We start from the raw sequence: 19,537 nt of genomic DNA, 5'->3' as shown, positions 1-19,537 counted from the left end.
CTCTGGGCTCAGATTTAAGTTTCTGAGTGACATGAAATAATTTTTATAAAGAAAGAACTAAAATATATTTAATAATGTTTATGGTCCTCTTTTACACAATGATTCCTTTAGAAAGAAGGTCTTCTAGACACTGTCCTTGCACACAAATAGTACTTCTCTTTGATTCCAGTTATCTGTCATACTGGCTATCATTTACTGTGTCAATTTGTTGATATATTGCTGAGTAGATTAATGCTTGCTCCTAGAGAAATCTGGTGGAATTCTATTAATGATGAAAATTAATTCCCCATTACCGAGATATGAAGACTTAAGATTGTTTTATTAAAGATCACAAGTGTGATGTATATGGCAGAGGTGCACAATGAAGCACAGGATATCTGTTTTTGTAAATAGGAATAAATCAGCACATAAATTACATTGATACAATTAATAAAGTTTAAAAAATACAACTACATGTTAGAATTAATCCTCATTATCATGGAAAACCATTGCAAAAACATGGAAAACCAACACAAAGCTTGCTGAGCTGTGACATTGCAGATAGCTTCCAGGGATCAGCTAGAGGACCCAACAAGAAGCCAGGACAACCTATCCACAACTCACCACACAAAGCTAAAAAATTACTTCCTAAAAATATGGGTAAGCTTAATTTGTGGAGAATGAACAGTTAAATTACTAGAAGCTAAAAAGGATTACCTTCTTACTCTTCATGGAGAAATTAGCTAAAGTAACTCATTCACCAATACCGAGAACAGCAATGCAATGCTAAAATGTCAGAAGATCAAACGAAGCCATCAGCAGCAATTCAGTGTGATTTTCCAAGCCAGTGAAATGCATGGAAAGATTCACAGCATTACCAGGTCAGAGGAAGGCCACAGAAGTTTGATATGACCTTGCCGCAACACAGACCTTGGAACTTTACTTATTTGCTTCTGTTACGGAGTGCTGTGTCATGTACTGAAAATACCTGTTGGAAAAACATTTTATTGTGATGTAAAGACTCCAAGGGACAGAGTGGCCTTTAATAAACCTTTCATAGAGGGAATCATGTCACAATCACAGATTTACATTATCCTCTCAAGAATTCAGAGGGCAACACAAGTCGTTCACATCCAAGTTGTGCAGCCTTTCTTGTTGAGAACAGTGAAAGCCTCCCTTTCCAACAGATATTACACACACACCTAAAGCTGTATAATAAAGCAAACTGATTCTGTGCATGTGAGATTTTTACCAGAGGACTCTGGGGTTGGTTTTGGTTTGTTCTTTGATTTTATTTTTTTTTTTCAAATTTCAAAGTCTTTCAACAACAAACTCCTAGTTCTCATTCATGTAAAGCTTACTTTAACAAAAGACTTCTGGAATTGGTTCTTAAAGTAACTTTTAAAAATACTGTCAAAAGTGTTGAATCTTAGACTTTTCAAACTACTGTAGCATGAAAAAAGAAATCATTATTTCTTAGGCTTTACCTTTTGCACATTGGGGCAGAACAGAGCAACTAAGATTGCCTGGCGTAAAAAAGATACCAACAAATTCACCTTTTGTGTCAGAGCTAAGAAAACAATAAAGGCTGAGAGTAGGAATGCTTACAAAGGGTTTTATAAATTCAACAAAGACAGCAAATACTGTAAATCGGTCTTTTAGTATATATAAACCTTCTTACAGGGACTTGGAAAAAATTCTTTGTCTGTTTTATAACATCTCAGCCAAAATCTCATTAAAAACCTGAATGCAGTCAATTCATACACACTTTTAAGTAGAGCAGATGTGAACCTCTGTAAGACTACAGTTTTTCCAGTGGAAAAGCCTCACTGTTTGCCTTTCCATTTCTCTCAGAGCCCAGAGGCTGTCTCCGTGACAGGTCTGCAGACTGCGAATCTCTCCTGTAAGAGTCCTGGGAGAGCAAGCTCATACTGTACCTTGCTTTGCTGACAAACAGCCAGACTCTTCCATGTTATACTCCCATGAAGACATTAAAACATAATTATAAAACTTTCTTGGATAATTGCCTCTAACTGTTTGGCATAACAGTCACAGATCTTGAGCACAAAAATGATGTGTGATTTCAGCTAGTTTTGAGATTTCTCTATATTTTCTTATATAGAAAAGAAATTCATGTAATTAAGGTAGGAGTGTCAGCTTTAAGAGAAGATCTACTTTTTTTGCCTAAATCCCGAGAGCTTGTAAAATCATTGTATTGGAATGATAATGGAAAAATTGGACCTTATTTTAAAATTTAGCATCTTGTTCTTTCAAAATTTAAAAACAAAATTGATAGGAATCCTTATTTTCTAATGTCCTTGGAAGTATTTCCAAAGTTTTCAATGCTAGAAGTTGTGTTGTTTTGTTTTGTTTTGTTTTGTTTTGTTTTTAGCAGGTATTTTTAAGACAGAATAAATTTCGATACTGTGCATGTGTGCATTTTAGGTTTTTCTCTTGTTTGATTGACTTAGATAAAAAGCACATCATGTTTGAGACCTCTGAGCAGTATGAATTTCGATTTCTGGAAAGCAAATAAATGAGAGTTTGGAGAAAATAGAAGATGGCTTCACTGTCCTTCCCTCACTTTCCCAAACAATCTTTGATATTAAAACTAAATTCTTGACTGTGAAAGTGGTGAGTCACTGGAACAGGTTGCCCAGAAAAGTTGTGGATTCCCCATCCATGGAAGTGTTCAAGTTCAGGTTGCATGGGGCTCTGAGCAACCAGGTCAAGTGAGAGGTGTCCCTGTCCATGGCAAGGGGGTTGGAATCAGATGATCTTTAAGGTTCCTTCTGACTCAAACCATTCTATGATTCTACGATTATATAAAAAATTCTGGCCTTTGATTGGCTTTCTTTTTGTGAAATTTAAATGGACACATACCAACAGAGAAGCTAATTGTGCTATCTCATCTTCAACCTGGAAAATAACACAGAGACATTTGTTTTGGTTTTGACTTAGATAAGAAGAGGTATAGTTTTGCTCTTTATTAGTGAAATGGGGCTGGCAGAGTGAGAACCTGACTCATAGCTAGGAGTATTCCTGGGAATTCTGATTGTAAAACAGTAGTAACATGATAGGGGCACCAGAAAATTTCAATAATAAACTCTTGGAAAAGGATGGGAACCTGTTTTAGCAAGCCTTTCAGTATTAGGTCACATGAAGCATTGTATGACAGACAACAGAGAGCAGAGTCCTTCATTTGAAGAGTGGAAGAGACAGAATGCCTTGAAGATACAGTCAATAGCTGTGAAACTGATGTTGTTAACAGATGTAAAAAAAGTTAAAGAGCATCATCCCCCGAATCCTGTGGTATTTGGTGTTGCTCTTTTATTGTTTATTATTACAGTTATTGTCATGGTTAGAAGCTATGGTGTGGTAGATATTGTCCAGACAGTAGAGAAAATGGATGAGGAAAGAAGTGTAATGCAGGCTTTTATGTCCAAGCCAACTTAATTCAATGTAAGTAGCATTGTGGAGGAAGGACTGGGGTTGCGAACCTCATGGGTTAGGACAGAGAGAACTTATAGGCTGCTGAAGGAGAAACTGAACAGTTAATACTGGGTAACAGAAGTAAAATTGGTGATAAGGCAAAAAAGGATTCATTTTCTTAATGCCTTCCTAAAACAGTTAATTCCCAGTGTGTTTTTCTGTTGTACTGCAGATAGTTTGTCACTGGACCCTGAAGTCTCAAAGGCAAATGCCTACGGTTTCACTGGCTGCTTGTCCTCTGTTCAGTACAACCACATTGCTCCCCTGAAAGCTGCCTTACGCCATCCCAGCGTTGCTCCTGTAACTGTCAAAGGTTCCTTGACTGAATCCAGCTGTGCATCCATAATGGATGCTGATGTGAACACAGCAACAACAATATATTCTTCATCAGGTATGTCCTGCTGAGAGGTGAATGAGGAGTTCAAATGATGCTGTAGAGTCGGGTTTCCTTCCTTTTTGCTGTAATGCAATTGTGACAGTATAAATACTGGAACTGGAAAGTTGCCTTTTCTCTCAGAATTAAGGGTGTTGAGAATGGGCACCAGGATAAGTCAAGGCTCCTTTAAAAGTCATTGTTCTCGGTCTAAGTTCCTGGATTGCCTAAAACATGCGTAGAACAAACAAAAAATTCTCAAAGCCCTAGTGAAAACAGCACTGGAATATCCTTATGCACCTGATTTGCCATTCCTGTCCACTCCAGATAACTCCAGTGCTGCAGATCTCAAAGGAGAACATAAATGTTACACACATTCCATATCCTAGTGGTGATGAAGCAATAGAAGTCATAGAAAAAACAAGGCAAATTTGTTCCCACCCTGTCAGAAATGAACAAAAACTTTTGTAAAAATCCCTTGACATGTGTGTGACTGCCATTGAATGCTTGTACTTCATTCTCTCAGGCTAAAGAGAAAGAGCACTACTTGAGCAGTACCAGTAAAATAATCCCAATAGTTTGTATATCTTTTGCAATCTTGAAACTGTCCTCTGGGAATCTTAAGTATTTTGCATATGCAAATTTGTATGCAGAGAAGGAAATGGAGAGCAGCTGGAAGTGTTGTCACCATGAACAGGAACAATCAAGTTACTGCTTTATTCACCAGTGGATGTGGCAGAATTCTTAATGACCAGAAAGGGGTACAAATTAAGGGCAGCTTTTTACACCTTGACCTCTAAAGCCACTTTCTCTTTTTTGATAACTAATAAAACTCTGGTTTAGATCATAATACAATTCCTTTGACATTTGTACTTGCATCAAATCCCCATTTCCTACTGCTTCTGCCTAAGATATTCAGCAGAAAACAAATGATGCTATTAGCATTCTGCATAGGGAAAAAGGCTGCTGATTACTCTTGAGAGCGGCTGGCAGTGTGCATGTGCTTCTCCCCAGCCCCCCACTTTCCTCTCGCTGCCTGGAGTTGTCTAAGGTATCTACTCTGATGCACGGAAGGAATGTGTCTTGTGAGTACTGAATGGGCAATGATACTGAAAATATGAACTCCTTGCCCTGTGATCTGTCACCTCGATGATCTCATTTTTTGTAAGGAGTTTAGAAAGCAGTAAGACCTGAGGCTCAGAACTGCCGGACAGAACGCAGAGCAGAGTGTAGCATTCGGACTTAAATATTTAAAGCACACAATCAGTTGCACACTGTTGTCAAAGTTAAGCAGTTGTACATCAGAAATGCAGAATTATTATAAAACCTCATCCCTGTCTTTGTCACTCTGTGCTCTAAAATATGATTTCCTCTCAATATGATGAATTAACTGACATTACTGTCTCACTATTCACACTGGATTTGATTAAAGCCTGAATAAGATCTTTAGAACGAGTGAGTTCTGAAGACTTCATGTATTTAAATGCTACAGTAAGAGCACTGGGTGGTAGAGTCTTATTAAAAAAAATTCCAATTTGTAGCAAATTATTCTTTGTATAGATGTACTTGAGAATTACATTTATACATGGAAAGGACACATTTTAAGGAATAAAAAGAAAACAGAGTTAAGGATTAACTTTTAAATGTACTGCTCCTATCTCAATTCATCACTTCCCAATTTCTCATTATTGAGTGTCTGAGAAGAAAAACAGAACTTCAAAGGAGACTGTACATGTCTCTGTCTATTTTCTAATGTACAGATACAACAAAAAAGCCCTCTAGGAAAACTCTTTAAATGTGTGAAAAAAGCTTTCTATATTTAAAACTTGAAAACAATTGAAGTTATTTCTTTTAGAAAGGAATACTCATGTTCAAGAAAGTTTCCTCTCAGACAGATATGGAATAAAATCCATTCACTCATGGCTCAGTTATCCAAATACACTCTTTCTGATTAGGAAACACAGAATGAAAGGTGACTTACTGTGGTTTTTATATTTAGCAAAGATCTGCGGATCACCTTCTTCCTTGCTGAGGCACACGTAGAGGTTTTGGTATTCTGAACTCTACACTGATGGCAGCAAGATAATGGAGTTTTACTATGGTATTTTTTCTTAATAATAAAATACTTTTAAAATGACAGTGCAGATTCAGCTGTGTGAATGATGTAGTCTTGAACTGTCTGTCTACTACAGCTGAAGAGCAGGTCTTCATGCATTTAAAGTAAAAAATGTCAAACACTTTTGTAAGTCAGAAACTACATAGAAAGATTTTGCTTCAGAAAGGCATCTTAAATGATGAAGTCCCTTTTTCACTGTGCTAGTTTTGCTGGACCTGGTATTTCCAAACAAGTTGTAACTGGCTAGGGATGTGCCAGGAGAGCCTTGGCTGTAGCAATTATGAGATGGTGAAGTTCAGGACCCTCAGCAGAAGGAAAAAAAACAGAAAGCATGACTGCAACACCAGACTTCAGCAGAAGAACCTTTGACCTGCTCATGGACCTGCTTGGAAGAATTCGACAGGATACCACCCTGGTGAGATCCTGATGGATCCAGGAGATTTGTTTCAAGGATCATCTCCTCCAGGATCAAGAATGGTCCATCCCAATAAGCAGGATATCTACCAAAGGTAGCATGAGGCCCAGAGAGGTTTTGAAATCTTCATCCTTAGATATATTCAAAACCCAAATGGATACAGCCCTGAAAAACTTGCTGTAGTAGGCTCTGGTTTGAGTAGGGGTTTGGATTAGAGGATTTCTAAGGGACCTTCTGACCTCAGGAGTGCTTCCACCCTCAGTTTTATCTAAAAGGAGAAGGATGTCCTGTTCAGGTCTCAAATGAGACCCAGTATTGCTTTCTCTTGACTTCAGAGTTTATTGTATTCCCACTGGAAATGGTTCTGCTGTTGCATGCCATCTGCTGCACCATAACAAACCCTCCTCTACTTGTATATTGATTTTATTTCTCAGGCAAATATAATTCTTAAGGCCTGTATCTGTTGGCCTTCATTCTGAAACTGACCTTCAACATTTATTCTGGTTTCCTCTCAGTGCTTAAATTCTGGTAACAGTAGCCAAAAAATAGTGGAGTGCTAGTCACATTTAGTGTCAAATCTTACATAATCTTTTAGGCACGAATAATGTCTTACATAATTTTTAAGGTAGAAATTTATTTCATGCTTTTTCATACATACTTAATAGTTTTTCTTTACTCTTTTCAACTACTACCATGCACTGGATACCAGCTGGAGATTTTTCTCTAGTACAGGAGGACTGTTGTAGAACAGATGTGAATTTTTAATTGCAACCGATTTCACTGGTGTCAGCTGAGGGCAGGGGTAAAAAATACCTCACCAAACTTCCAGCCTCTGAAAGGTAAATCATCTTGAGTCTGAAATAAAGATTGTTGTCCCCTCCTAGTTTGTGGAAAGAAAGAGGTGAGTCACACCGTCAATCTTTGACAGCCATCTAGGGTATAAAGTATTCTTGGATTCTTTTCCTCTTTTACTAAATAAAAGGTGCCTAAATTACTAATTTTGATTTATATAACTAATTCTGAGATACTGAAAAATAAAGCAAGATGAATCTACTCATCATGTACAAAATTATTACCAACCCTGATCTAATTTTGAATTTGGCCGTTTTGACCTTGGGCTCAAAGGCCTGAGATTAGGCTAAATAACCTTCAGATTTGCTTTCCAACATAACCTTTTCTATGATACTATCTATATACATATGTGTGTAAAAATACATTTTTATTCCCATTCCACTCCCACAAATGTAGTAGATGAGATGAAGCATTGCTGTGACTGTTTCTTGGGAATGGCACTCTAGGCACACAGTTTCCAAGCAAGGAGGGTCTAATAAATTGGCCTCAATCTGAGTGTTCAAATCTGTCATTGGCATTTAACATTCAGTGTCGACAATGGGTGTATTGGAGGTATTCAGTTGGCCCCAGAACTCCCTTTTGTGTCTGTAGCTCAGTCATGAGTCATGCACTGCATGTGTGGGGAACCCTGACTTTCAGTATGTTCCACCCCTAAAACTAGCAAGTAGACTTGCACCTTTCAGAACATCAAAGCCTCTTGGAGGCCCATGCCTTCTACATCTTTTTAGGGCTGGTATCATTGATGTAGAGACTAAGGAAAAAGTGTGCCCTTTAAGAACCTAAATAGCCTAAAGCCACCGTCATCACAAATTCAGGACCACCTGATGCACAAATATTACATTGTTGCTTGTTTAAATAAAACTCATCTTCTTCAGCAATGGCATACCAAAATGTGGTTGAATCAGTCACTAAGGCAAGGATGTTCAATTACAATAAACATTGCAACACCAAATTTCTCAATTGGGCTTTCATCTCTTGCATCAGAAATCAGTTTGGCAAATCAGTATATAGTACACAGCAGAGACAGTGATCCCTAACTCCCTCCCTACGTACATTCTCTGGAGGCTTGTAAAGGAGAGAAACACAAATATGAATCCTGTCAAAGGAGAGAGTAAGCTGAAGAGAACAGAAAATTGTGAAGGTGCAGAAAAGCTAGATTCAGTTAGCAGTAAAAAACCGTGGCATTTCCTGAAACATACAGTGCTAAAAAGAAAGTACACTACTCTAACTCCACTGACTTCAAGGAGGGCTTGACCTCTTGGATTTGGAGCTGAATTTGAAACAGGTCGTGAGCTATTTGGCTCAGTGTTTCAATGATAGTCATTTACAGACAGAGTACAAGAGAGCTCGAGCATCAAGGAGCCTTTAATATAGGAATTTATTACTGATCCCCTTCTGTTTTGGATCCAACTTGACCACTGCATTTCTGCAACAGAGATAAAAACATCCCTTCCAAGAAGCTGTCCTAAGCAGAGACTGTTTCTCTTCGTGGGATTGAATTCAACTTTAATATCTGTATCTACAAATGTAGGTCATGTCTAAATCTGTCTAGTGTCCCTTTCCTTTGGCTTCTTTCTAATATTGTTTCTTGGGTAACAACAACAAAAAATAATACAGCTCTGACTGAGAAAAGCTCCTAATGGGCTATTTAATTCAAATGTCTCTCTGACTCTTCTGATGAACTGAAACATCACTTTCAGATGTTAGTGTGAGTCTTTCTGTTTCCTTCTAAATATACCCTTAACAGACTTTGTTCCTGAAGATGTAGAATAAAATTGTTCTGCAAACTCACTTTATTTTTAAGAGCTTTCTGGTTCAGTTCTCCAATCCCCCAAATCCCATCTATTGAAAACAAATTAAAATTCATGAGAGTAAAAGGACATTTCTGCCTATGCCACAGAGAAAATGAACACAGGTGATACAGAAAATAAGTTCTGTTTTGTTTAACCAACTGCAGATCCTTTCGGGAAGACAGATGAAAGAGAACCTCTCACCAATGCAGTCAGAAGTGATTCAGCTGTGATTGGAGGTAACTTTGTTTTTAAAGATTACAGTAGAAAAATAATTCAAAGCAAACATCTAGGAGACTTTAAATCTGGGCTCCATGAAACCTAGCTGAATTTTTTTTGTAATATGATGCAGGTCTAGTATTTGCTCTATTAGTGTGTACCTGTATCAAACTCCCTAGGTAGGCAACTGCATTATGGATTACTGTGGCCATACATGGATCATCAAGAACCTGAGTCTTCTAAAATATAAACAAACTCTGTCTGTCTACCTGCTTAAGCAGGGGATTTGGACAAGATGACCTCCAGAGGCCCCAGCCATTCTCTGATTCCATGTGATTCTGTGTTCTAAGACCCAGCTAACTAGTAACTGTTTTAGACACAGCCCTGCTGAGACCCTCTACACAGTATTCATATATCCCATACTTCTTGAACTCTCTCTTTGCAATCTGGTGGTGTAGGGGAACTCACCAGGTCATATGGAAGTATATATATATACTAAATCATATGAAAGTATTTATATACTAGGGAAAATTGTCCTCGTAATTTCATGTATGGTTTGCATTTTCCTTTAACAGCCTAGAAGACAATTTATCTCTGTTTATTTTATAGAATGCCCTGTAACAAGCTGCCTTTGATAATATCTAAAAGCTATAAACCAAAGTGTACGAGGTTCATGCAAGGTTTCCAGAGATAACACAGAAGAAAATATGACAGAGCAAGAATTTGTATGAACATACAGATCTACCTTTTCAAAAGCAAACACAGTGAACCAACTTTACTCCCAGTGAAAGCAAAATTTGATGGAAATTAGGTCAATTACATCAATACTTGCAGCTTTGAGTGTTCTTAAGATCAAAAAAATAGAAATAAAAACTGCCATGGAGGGTGTGATAGAGGCATATGGTTGTGTACAGACTGAGATGAGCTTATCTATCATATCTACTAGCTGCTGTGCATTGGTAATGCATTTTTGAAGTAATTGGACTTTCTATTTTGGTTTTTACTCTTTCTATCCTTTCTTTTTTACCTCTTTATAGGTGTAATAGCAGTTGTGATATTCATCATTTTTTGCATCATTGCCATCATGAGCAGATTCCTCTATCAGCACAAACAAGCACATCGAAGTAGCCAGAAAAAGGAGAAGGAATACCCAGAAAACCTCGAGAGCAACTTTAAAGCTGACATTGACTTGCAGAACACAGTGAGCGAGTGCAAACGGGAATATTTTATCTGATGGACAATGCAATTTATTCTTGCTCTTACTTCCCTAACCTTCCTTTCTTTATTCCTTTCTCCCTTCCTTATTTTCTTTTTTGAAAATTTTTTTTAAACGTTCGTTTTTTGCTATTCCATTTGGAAAAGACCGCCCTGCACAGGAAACACTGAGAACAATCACAGTGCCTCATTCTCTGCACAAGAACCTGGCAATTACAGTTTACTTCTTCAGCTCAAGAGACCTGTTATCTCACCCTACACAAAATAAGATTCACATGCATACCTTGTGTCTGCTGTCAGTTCTTGGATGTTTCAAAGTCCCTACATTTATTTGTGTTTTTTTCTCTGGAGCTATTTATGTTATCACTTTTACATTAGAGCTGGACTATGTAAAGTACAGGTAAAGTAGTTGAACACATAGCTCTAGAGGTACTGGGACAGGATAGAGGGAAAGAATGAGACCAAAACACTTGATTTATTTCATGGGCTCATTTACAGCAATCATAAAAAACTGGCCAAATTCTCAAATGTTATTAATTGTTATATTGTCTATTGATTTAAATGGTGTTACATTAATTTATACCAGCTGAGAAGCTGGTATAATGTAAAGGAGAATAAAACTGTCCTCATTAAGCTCCTTCCCCCAACCTCCTGTCCTTTTACTGTAACTTTTAGGCTTATCAACACTTTTCCAACAATATATGTATCAATAATAAATGTCATTCCCATTCACCTCTTCCACCTCCATCTTGTAAGGCTGGCTATGTAGACCCAACATACTCTAGCATAACTAGCTGAAGCATGGAAAATAGTAGCTTGAATCTCCAAGGGTTTTAGGAAGCTGCTAGGACTTAGGTGCTCTATATTTGTCTGAAATTTTAGAAATGCAGCATATGCCTGTTCATGCTATATGGAGGATTATCATGCACTTAGGTTAAACACTGTTGCTGCTGTGGAAAAAAAGAAATACATAGATGAGAGAAAAACAAAAATAGTTTACTCTTAAACATGATGCACACCTTCTGCAAGTTCTTTTAAAAAAAGAAAAAAAAATCCAAATACTCAAAAAAACCCTCCCAAAACTGCATGTAAGATTGATTGGTATTTCTTGTTTGTAGAAGTTGGAATACCTTCTCCAAAGATAAATAGATCCGATATCAAACAACCCTGTTTACAAGTAACAACATTAGGGAAACAAAAAAGATCCCAAATACTCTTACTTCAAATTAATCTTCTCTCCTTTTTTCTAAAGTCTTCTGTCCTTTCCTGATTGGGAACAATACTGAAGACTTGAATTCCACCCATATTACTTGTGCTGCATGGTTACAATGTGAGGCTTAAAAACCATTTTTTCAGTCACAGACATCCTAAGGGTCAGAAATGGAGGAGTCCCAGCAAGGCAGGTTTGCACACTGTATTGTTTGCATGTGACATCTGTCTTCTCAGGGTTTCTAAAGAGCATATAGAATTTGCTGTACGACTTGAAGGTTCCTGACAGTAGTTGAATGAAGCCTACAGTTAAGGGAAAAAAAACAACCTTATTCATTGCAGTACTCTTAATTCAAGACACTTAATTTTACAGCTGAATCTCTTTCTTTGCCCTACACCCTGCTGCAGTCATCCTGGGGTTTCCACATGAGGGTCCTTTTTACATAAAATCAAAGAATCACAGCATGAGGTAATAAGCCACAGCAAGCTAGAGATGAGCTTACCCATGCAACAGATACTATTTTTCTAGGCAGTGCATTTCAAAGGTAAGTAGCTGTTTATTTGGGGGATTTTTATGAGGAGAGAGAGCAGGCAAGGAAGAATAAATAAGTGACAGTTTGGATATGGTGGTTCTTCATCACTTCTTTGGAACATCCAGTGAAGAGAAAACAATCTTAGAATTATATCATTCTCATGCAAAGAGGAATATGTGAGACCACCTCTTAACTGAGCAATTTTATGAAGCAATTTATATTGAAATTACTATTAGTGCTGTTCTTCCTCAATCATAGTCAACAATAGCCCTTTTGCCACATGCTGGCTGATTCATGTGATTACTGAGAGTGTTTCTGTGTGATGAGATGTGTAATAATGGATTCATGACCCTGAGATTATCTCAGCTGGTTAGACCATGGTGCTAATAATGCCAAAGTCGTGGGTTTGTATCCCTGTATGGGCCATTCACTTGAGAATAGGTCTGGTGATCCTTGTGGGTCCCTTCCAACTCAGAATAATCTGTGATCTGTGATTAGCTGAGCTCCCTTTGCGTTGCTTTATTTTTGCAGTAAAATCCTGGCAAAGAAATTATTTTTATTTCTCCTTTCCCCAGATAAAGCTGCTTTGTTTGGCATGGCTGGAGGGGAGGAATAAGAGTTTATGGGCTCCTGTTTGGGTCCATGTTTGAGTCATCTTCTCTGAAATGGCCTGTGTATGAGACATCTCTGAACTCCTAACGTGCTTAATTGACTTTGTGGAGAATGGAATAGGAAGAAGGGGAATGCCCCCAATTGTGTATTTTTCTCTAGATGAACTAGCAGATGCAAAACATCCTTCTGTTTTTCTACATGTTAGTTTCCAGGAACAAAACTACTACAGAGTGCAACAATAAAGCAAAAAGCAGCTCCAGCAGCAGAGTAGCTGGAGAAGGGAGACTGAGCAATGAAGCAGAGTCCTCTCATTCCTAAAGTAACTAAATTGCTTTCAGTCATCATAGGACCTTATTCTGCAAGATGCTAAGCTTTCTCAAGGAGGATCAAATTCTCGTTACCAAAGGTAGATATTAGTGTTGCTGCAAATGTTTCAGATACAGCTCAGTGGCTCAGTCCCAGGCTAGAAGGCAGGTGTAGTGGCAATGCTCTGTGCCAGCCCACATCTGGCAAAACACTGTCAAGTGGTTAATTTGTCCATTTTTCCTTATCCTCCTTTAATATAGCCCAGGCTGGTAAAAACTCTTTGAAAACTTACCTTTGGTGTGCATCTGTAAAAAGAAAGAACTGCACATATATAAATGCTTGCATGAGTATACAGAGACGTGTGCATCTGTACCTATGGATGTGCTGAGATGGGAATATTCTTATGCTACAGGACTGAACCAATGAGCACATTTGTATGGACTTCTAAATCAGGATGCCAAAATTCTTCTTATTAAATGGTAGCTAAAAGATACTATATGAAGTAACCTAATACTAACTCCTTTTTTTTTTATTGTTTTGTTGTAATGCTTTCTTTACTGAGGGCATAATTGGATTTCCTTCAGTACCAGTTAATGAAAATTAATAATATTTTTTTATAAAAAAGAAGAAATACAATTTCTTTCATTTTCCACAGTTCAAATTGGACCTTTTCCCCATTTATTAAAAACCATCTCTGTTATTTTGGTTAAAATTTCTCTTTAGATGGGATAGCTTTTCTTTTAGCTATTATTCTAGATAACATTTTTAAGTAAACATAAAATAATAATTTTTATACATAAAATGTCGTGTTTCATTTCAGTGGAAAAGAACTGTTGGAGCATTGTTTGGGTTTTTTCCTTATCCTAAAATGAGTTTCATAATAAAAGTAAGGGACTGGTAGAAGCATACTAAGCCTCTTTTTTTTTTCTTTTGGTGATACGATATGTAACCTGTGAAAATTATTACTGCTAGGCAGGGATTTTTAGACTGTGAAATTACTAAGTATCTTAGATATGGATTTAGGCTCTGCAAATTCTTGTTTTCCAGAAAAGAGTTGGCCAATAACTGCCATGCTTATAAAGATATTTAGTCATGCAGTCTGAGTTGGATGCCTGGAAGGACTGTCTGAGAATCCCAGTGCCTGGTTATAGAAAACAAAGGAAAGCTGTCTGTTGGAAAGCTAAATCCAACTAGCTTTCAGTGTGACATAGGCTGCCACCTGGGTGAAGGGTGGGCTTTCAAAGGAATTTGATGTGAGGTGGATGTGGGTGGATCAATGCTTAAGTAAGTTACTGTAGAAGATGAGCATTTAACTCAAATTAATTCCAGTTCAATTTCTGCTTCTGCCTTCCTGTGAAATGTTTTAATATACAACAAGAGATTTAAATACCTTTGAAAATTGAATCCCATTTCTCTTCTGGAAATAAAATGTTGGTCCTCAGTAAGTCACCTATGTAATTGGCAGTTAGTATTTCATCTGTCCTTATTTACTTACTAGGGTCAAGACAGTGTGAGTGTTTTGGGTAAATTTTTTACATGTACACTTTTTTAGTTTTTCTTGGTTTTGCCATGGCTCAGCACAAAGCCAAACAAAAGACACAGCTTTAACTTACATTGGCTAAACCAAAATTCTTATCTGGGTGAATATAACTGTAAAAACCAGACATATGGAGTTGTACTGTTATCAAATTGTGTTCAGTCATGAGATGCCCCTGATACTTAAGTTAAAACTGATAGCCAATTACAACCATAGGACATTTTCTCTCTGCTTTATTTTAACCTGATATAGTTAGACTTAATTCATCCTATTTATCAATTGCCCAATTTTTACAGTGTGAGACAAATCCTTATTTTAATGAGATCTTTGAGTATATTAGGATTTAGCTGATCACGTTTCACATATTGGGTGAGGAGCAATCAATACATCATATTGTTTCACTATGGTGAGAGGTTATGAATCTTCTCCTAATGAAGTCAGCTATTGATTTTGCTGAACATAAGATTGAGTCCTAGACCTATGAAAGCTCTTGGATATTGCTTTTGTCTGAGTCTTTTCGGTTTGTTTCATTTTGCATTTGGTTTTACCTGCTACTTGTTTTACACTTGTCATCCAGTCCAGTCCAGCCCTGTGGTCCACGAAGACAGGGCAAGTGTCTCAAACATCCTTTAAGATTAAATGAATCACTAGAGATGCATCTTTCTCTCCATTGATGATAGAGACAGGGTAGTCTCCTGGCAATAGGTTAGCTACTTCTAGCAGAATTTGCTTACATGTTGGAATTTTACACTAGCTTTGCAGATCCAGTAGACACATCTGCACAGATCTTATAAGTGACTTGGATTTTTTTTTTACTGAGATGACAACTGGGTCAAGGAAGGACACCTCTTTGCATCTAAAATTATACTAGACATCTCTGCCTAGTAAATGCATGCATCTACTTGTAGCCAAATTCAAGAAAATCAAGTGTCAAAATACCTTCTGGAGCCAGCGATGATCCAATCAGTAATATATGGGGCTTGGAAGAGGTTTGTTCTCCTTCCAGTGTATTCTAAATCCAAGATCCATTTTTTGCCTCATGTGGGAGCTTTGACAGACATAATACATGTAGTCAGATCCACACATCTCCTAATCTAAAGCTAACTCAGCCCCTTCAGGTGACTTTCTAGTCCTGAATGTCTGGTGCCGTTTGAGAGGAACTAGGGTATATCTGCAGCTCCACTAAGGAGGCGTGTCCCCTGTCTGTCATATCTTGCATCTGTTAGCCCCAAGCAGATATGTCTGATACCTGTTGGCTTTGCAAATTATAGTAAGTGCCCATCCAGAACTCCTAAACTCTTGATAAGCTGAATCTCTTAAAAAAAAAAAAAATTCCCATCTTCAGAACAAAATCAACTTCCTTTTCATCAGTGTAAACCAAGCAGTTGACGTGTGTCCTCCACATCAACAAGAGTGTAGAGGAGGCAGAACTTGATCCCTTTGTGTTCCACCATCTCATGTCATCGCTGTCTGTCGATGTCATGCACACAAAGCTTACCCTAAACAAGATCAGAATCAAGTATTGTTCTGCACTGCCAGTTTTTCACAGACAAAGAGGTTTTTTTTATTTTTCAGAAAGCACACTTAGTAAAAGACTCAAGCAAAGTGTGAGACCTTGTGAGGCTCTAAGACAAGTGCTATTTCAAAGCTTTCATGCAATTTTTTAATGCCTACTTACCAACAAGCCGAGTGATATAGCTACATCCCTGTCAAACCAGGGGCCTTATCCAGAGTCTTTAGAGGTTGGTGAGAGACCTCTTGGTGACCTCTTGCACCATGTCCTTGAAGATTTTGGGGGTTTTGTTCACAAGTTACTATCACAGCTTCAAAGCATGATTTGTTCCCTGCACTTTACTGCACTTCCTTTCCCCATGCAAAGTTCTTCATGTCCTCTTTCGGTGTGGGCGGCCCCCTCCTCTGTGCTCCTTTTGTACATGAAACTTCTAACCGCACTGTTCTTTTGGGTCTGGAGTAGCTTTTTTCTTTTATTGTTTATTTTGAGTCATGCATATAGGAGCCTGGATATATCAATGTATTGGTACTTATTTTTGTGATCTTTTGCACTAAGTTACTCTGACAAAAAACAAAAACTGGAAAAAAAAAAAGCACACTTTCTGGTGAACTATTGTAATTTGTAAGCTCGTTGTTTGTTGTTTGTAATGTACTGAGTCTACAAGCCGAGCTAAGGAAGGATTAAGGCAACAGTTTGTGTTGACAGTGTCACTCCGTATCTAGTTCACCTGTTTTCTTTTTCTCTCCTTTTTGCTGTAACATATGGAGCTATCAGATTGGCAGTAGGAGGCAGAGGAACTTGTTTTACAGTTCTAACTAAGATTATGATTTTTCTTCTGGCAGTCACAGAAACCAAAATGTCAGCTGTATGTTTAACTAGAAGGGAGACTGCACTTCATCATGGAGATGTAGTCACCTAGAGATGGTGACCTCTAAGGGGAAATGGGGACATTAACACTCCAAACTAAAATTGTGATGAGGCAGTGAAGGAGGCAAAATCTCTCAGAAAAATTACATTTTTTGAAGACACACATGGTAACCATCAGGTGGATATGAGGGTTTCAGGTATTTTTAGGTGAGTTTTGCCATGGAGTTAATTACTAGTTACCCTACCAAAACATAGCCTTAGTTGACCCGATGATTTGTAAAGTATGAGAGATATGCTTCAAACATGGGAGAGGATTTCAAAGCTCTGGCTGATACTGCTCCGACACTCTCCACTTAGATCACTGGAACTCTCCCAGATAACCCAAAGGAGAACTGGAGATAGTTTCCCTCAACAAATAATATTTAATGAAACACTGGGTGCAACAGGTGATCCAAAGAAAGGAGTTTACTTAGAGTCTTACCCCTCCCCATCCCTCCCTCATTTAGGATGCTTGCGGCAGCTTTTCTCTGAACTAATGGTTGCTGTTCACATTGCAACAGCATTTGCTTCTTGATATGCTGGTCATTACTCTCTTCACAAATTTGAATCCCACAACCCTGAAGAGAGTCCATTTGATACGATTTCTGCATGGGAAATTATTTACTCACTTTAGCATGCCCTTTACAGTTCCATCTTACATCATTTAGGCACAGCATTTTCTGATGTGTTTTGTCAGTGCTGCCAGTGCAGCACACATATTGTTACAGAAGAAGAATGATTGTTTCTGAGGTAAAGCTTAGATACTGTCAGTCACAGTCTCACTTCCCATTCACAACTCAGTGTAGTACTCCAACACCCAAACCCATACTATGAAGTTTCAGGAGCTTACAAGAGCAAAGAGGTGCATTTTTTTTTTCAGACATCCAGTCATAAAAATCTCTGTGAGTTTTGCACATTAAATATGTAACATAGACCATTGTATCTATATGATAGAGGGAACCTTAACATTGTAGTACCAGATCTGCTTTGAAACCCATTTCGTGAAAGAAACACACCCAACTTCAGACCTGGTTGTAATCCTGTTTAGGTCAATGTAGATACATCACAGATAAATTTAGCCTCATATTGCCCTAGGCAAGGGCACTGATGATCTCCTGTAAACTGGGGTTGACATACATGAATTCAAGTCAGGACCTTATATTCGTCATCCTTTACTGCTGTCGACAAGAGTTGCATTCACTGAAATTGTGTTGTCTTCTAGCAGCACTGTGGATAAAACTTGGGATAAGGCAATGAACTTCAGTTCCACGTAAGCCCATGATATGGCTTAAGTCACCTTCAGGAGTTTCTGGAAATGTGTGTATGGAGAAGGGTGGTCTGTAGGTGGTGTCTTGCCAACCGACTTGGGAGCCCACCCACCGACTTTTGAAGGAATTTATGGGATTTTTCTGGAGTTCATTCCTGGGTGGACTGTGGTGAAGTGTACAATACTTGAAAATAAAGGCGCCCTAAAAAGCAAAGGAAAAAAAACCAAAAAGACAGCTGAGATTAAATATTTGTAATTAAAAAAAATTGAGTCTTTCTACAGATGAGCCCTTCATGATTCATATTACTTTGTTTTACTCAAATTGTATTAACTAAATCTCTCAGAACTTTGTTCATTTCAATAACAAAGTGAAAAAAAAAATCTTTTTTTTTGTTTTAATGATCCATCCAAGGTTAATGTAAGAGTCTCTCAGTTACAGTAAAAAGCAAAATGGAGATTTAAATTATTCCTCTTTCACTATCTGGTTTTCTAAAGAAAATTCCACAGGACGTTGCCTCAGTCTAAGTCAGTTTTGTAGACAATGTAACATGTCTTAATACCCTGTTTGGGGGTTGAAAAAATTTAGCCTTAGCTTCTTTTGTTTTCTATGGTTACTGTTGTACAGAAGAAAGACTTAAACTGTAAGTAATGTATATTTAATAAAAAAAGACTTTTTGTATGATTTTGTGTGGAAGACAGATGCCTCCTCCTGTGTTTTTATTTTATCTTCTAGCTGAACGAACATTAAAAAGTGCTGATTACGGGAAAACATTTTGAGCAGTTTATATGTTAACTCTAAGCCAACACGTCTCACTGGATATTAACAAAAGTGCCCACAACCAGGATTTATTGATTTCAGCTATGGTTAAAAGTTAATATCAGAGGATATCTGGTCATCACCCAAATACCTGACACAACTCATAACTGCTGGTTTGCAGCACCCAGCATGGGGTGCATAAGGGCACAGATTCCCATGCTGGTTAAAAGTCCTATCTGGAGAGACGTCTTGGTTCTGGTTAGAAAACATGCCTAGTCATAGCTTTGTAGCTTTCCAGGCACCCATGCACATGTGTGCACACACATGTGCTCTGTCCCCAGCCTTGCATAAACATCAAGTGTGTCCTGCTTCACTCATGGATCCCCAGAAGGCAGAATTAACAAGGGTTTGTAGTCTTGGGTGGAGGTGTACTATTTGGCAAGACA

At 37.9% G+C, this 19,537-nt stretch overlaps 1 protein-coding gene across 1 annotated transcript in view; it reads left to right on the top strand.

Annotated features, from left to right (window-relative positions):
• The window catches only part of CNTNAP5 (contactin associated protein family member 5), a 290,138-nt gene extending 271,108 nt beyond the window's left edge, over positions 1-19,030 (top strand). Inside the window, exons 22-24 of the mRNA XM_032692890.1 lie at positions 3,644-3,862; positions 9,185-9,256; positions 10,274-19,030. Coding sequence (XP_032548781.1) covers positions 3,644-3,862; positions 9,185-9,256; positions 10,274-10,470 — 488 coding nt within the window. The 3' untranslated portion in view covers positions 10,471-19,030. The remainder of the gene's footprint in view (positions 1-3,643; positions 3,863-9,184; positions 9,257-10,273) is intronic.
• Positions 19,031-19,537: the final 507 nt, after the last annotated feature.

The sequence above is a fragment of the Chiroxiphia lanceolata genome, chromosome 7, assembly GCF_009829145.1.
Source record: "Chiroxiphia lanceolata isolate bChiLan1 chromosome 7, bChiLan1.pri, whole genome shotgun sequence".
Taxonomy (NCBI): domain Eukaryota; kingdom Metazoa; phylum Chordata; class Aves; order Passeriformes; family Pipridae; genus Chiroxiphia; species Chiroxiphia lanceolata.
This window is presented reverse-complemented; position numbering and strand designations above follow the sequence as displayed.